This window comes from Aplysia californica, unplaced genomic scaffold, assembly GCF_000002075.1.
Source record: "Aplysia californica isolate F4 #8 unplaced genomic scaffold, AplCal3.0 scaffold00866, whole genome shotgun sequence".
NCBI classification, from domain to species: Eukaryota; Metazoa; Mollusca; class Gastropoda; order Aplysiida; family Aplysiidae; genus Aplysia; species Aplysia californica.
This window is the reverse complement of record NW_004798136.1, coordinates 56,417-58,138: the sequence shown is the minus strand read 5'-3', so window position 1 is coordinate 58,138 and position 1,722 is coordinate 56,417. Positions and strand designations below refer to the sequence as shown.

The 1,722-nt window shown below is 41.1% G+C and overlaps 1 protein-coding gene across 1 annotated transcript in view; it reads left to right on the top strand.

Annotated features, from left to right (window-relative positions):
• The first annotated feature begins 267 nt into the window (after window positions 1–267).
• Window positions 268–1,722, top strand: part of LOC101857447 (secreted frizzled-related protein 3-like) — a 5,360-nt gene continuing 3,905 nt past the window's right edge. The window contains exon 1 of the mRNA XM_005110226.3: window positions 268–1,533. Coding sequence (XP_005110283.1) covers window positions 1,269–1,533 — 265 coding nt within the window. The 5' untranslated portion in view covers window positions 268–1,268. The remainder of the gene's footprint in view (window positions 1,534–1,722) is intronic.

The following is a 1,722-nucleotide window of genomic DNA, read 5'->3' as shown; positions in this document are numbered from 1 at the left end:
AGGCCTAGTTGTTGTCATTGTTGTTGTTGTAAATGTTGTTGCTGTTGCTGCTTTTATTTCTTATTGTTGTTGAGTTTTCGGTTGCTGTTCTTGCTTTTTCTTGTTTCATTTGTTATTGAGGCCTGGGGGAGGGGGGCTTTCAAATAGCAAGGAGGGGGCCATCTAGTTATTTACAATGTTTGATGATACCAATTACTGTAAACTCTCTGATGATACTTTGAAAAATTCTTGGTATCGATACCTTTTTAACCCCACTGAAATCGTTGTCACCCTGGCAAGGACCGTGAGTCGGTGGGTGGCACTGAGGACAAGGCTATAGTACGACGACCACCACGACTATTTAATCCTTGTTCGCTGCTTCTCCACACAGATCCGATACGGATGTTTGGATTGATTACATCGCTATTGCCCACAGTGGTTTTAACCGAGGATAAATAAGCGACTTCCTCTGAATACGCATCGAAGTACTGACATTATTGACATTTCCTTCGGCTTTAGCCGAACGCAGTCAGTTGACTGTTTAACGCATTTATTACTTGTTTATTTGGATTGCTGGCTGTTATTTTTTAAACTAAATTATTGTTGTGGTGTTTCTTTTGCACGTGCCGAAGAATACGAAATTTTTACAATTTTAGAGTTCTGTTTTTGTGACATTAGATAGATTGGCTGAGTTGCCTACAAACGTTTGGAACTGCTAATTTTGCTGCTTCGTCGAGTGAGCCATGAATCATACGCGTTGTGGCATTAGAAAGAAAATCAGCTGTTGAAACCAAATAAAACGTAGAAAATTAAGTACAGATCTACTTTTTGCGCTGTCTCTTTTCTGATTTGAGTCATTACCAAAACCTGAGAGGTTTTGGGAGAATTTTTGCGCCTTCGAATAGCAGACTCATTCCAGCTACGTTTATGTATATAAAGTCCATAATTGGATGCAACTGTGCATTTGTTGACGATATGGGTTAAAATCTTCAGAGAGAGATGACAATATATAAAGAGAGAAAACAGAAAAGCAGAACCGTAACCAACTACAGTTAGACTGCTCTTTCTGTAAACTCGATGGACTCGGGTTAAACTAATGACAAAAGTATTTATTGATACCTACGTTTGAATACACAAAAACAGCCCTTCGTTTCCGAACTTCCTACTATTCTGTGGGCATTTCACGGCAAAGAGGACCCAATCTTTGCAGAAAAAGAAGCATACATCTGCGGATAAGCTTTTGTTCCGAATAAAAGTTACAGATACACAAGTTTGGATACACAGCCAAGATGATATCCAGGACTTTTCTGAACCCTGTGCAGCATATGACGTCAAGACATCCTCTTTGCGTTGTCTCAGGGGCGCTGCTTGTAATCATTCTGTGCTGTTTTTCAACGTCACGAGCTTACGTCACTCGGATCGAGCAGTGCGAACCGATCGAGATCCCTCGGTGCCGCGCCATGCCCTACAACCTGACGCGCATGCCGAACCTAGTGCACCATAGCAACCAGGTCAACGCCAGGCTCGTGTTCGAGAAGTACGAGGTGCTTATAGGTAAAAACAATAGTAGAAATAAAATAAACTATTTGAGATTTTTTGGTATAAGTTTGTTCCAAAAACTCTTCAAAGTCGTTAATCGTCTTCGAAGGCCCACTTGACCTTGTTATAACCAATACATTTCCCATTTCTTATTGGTTAATTCACCCAGACCCTTTTCCCATCATTTTCCTTGCCCCCCCCCTC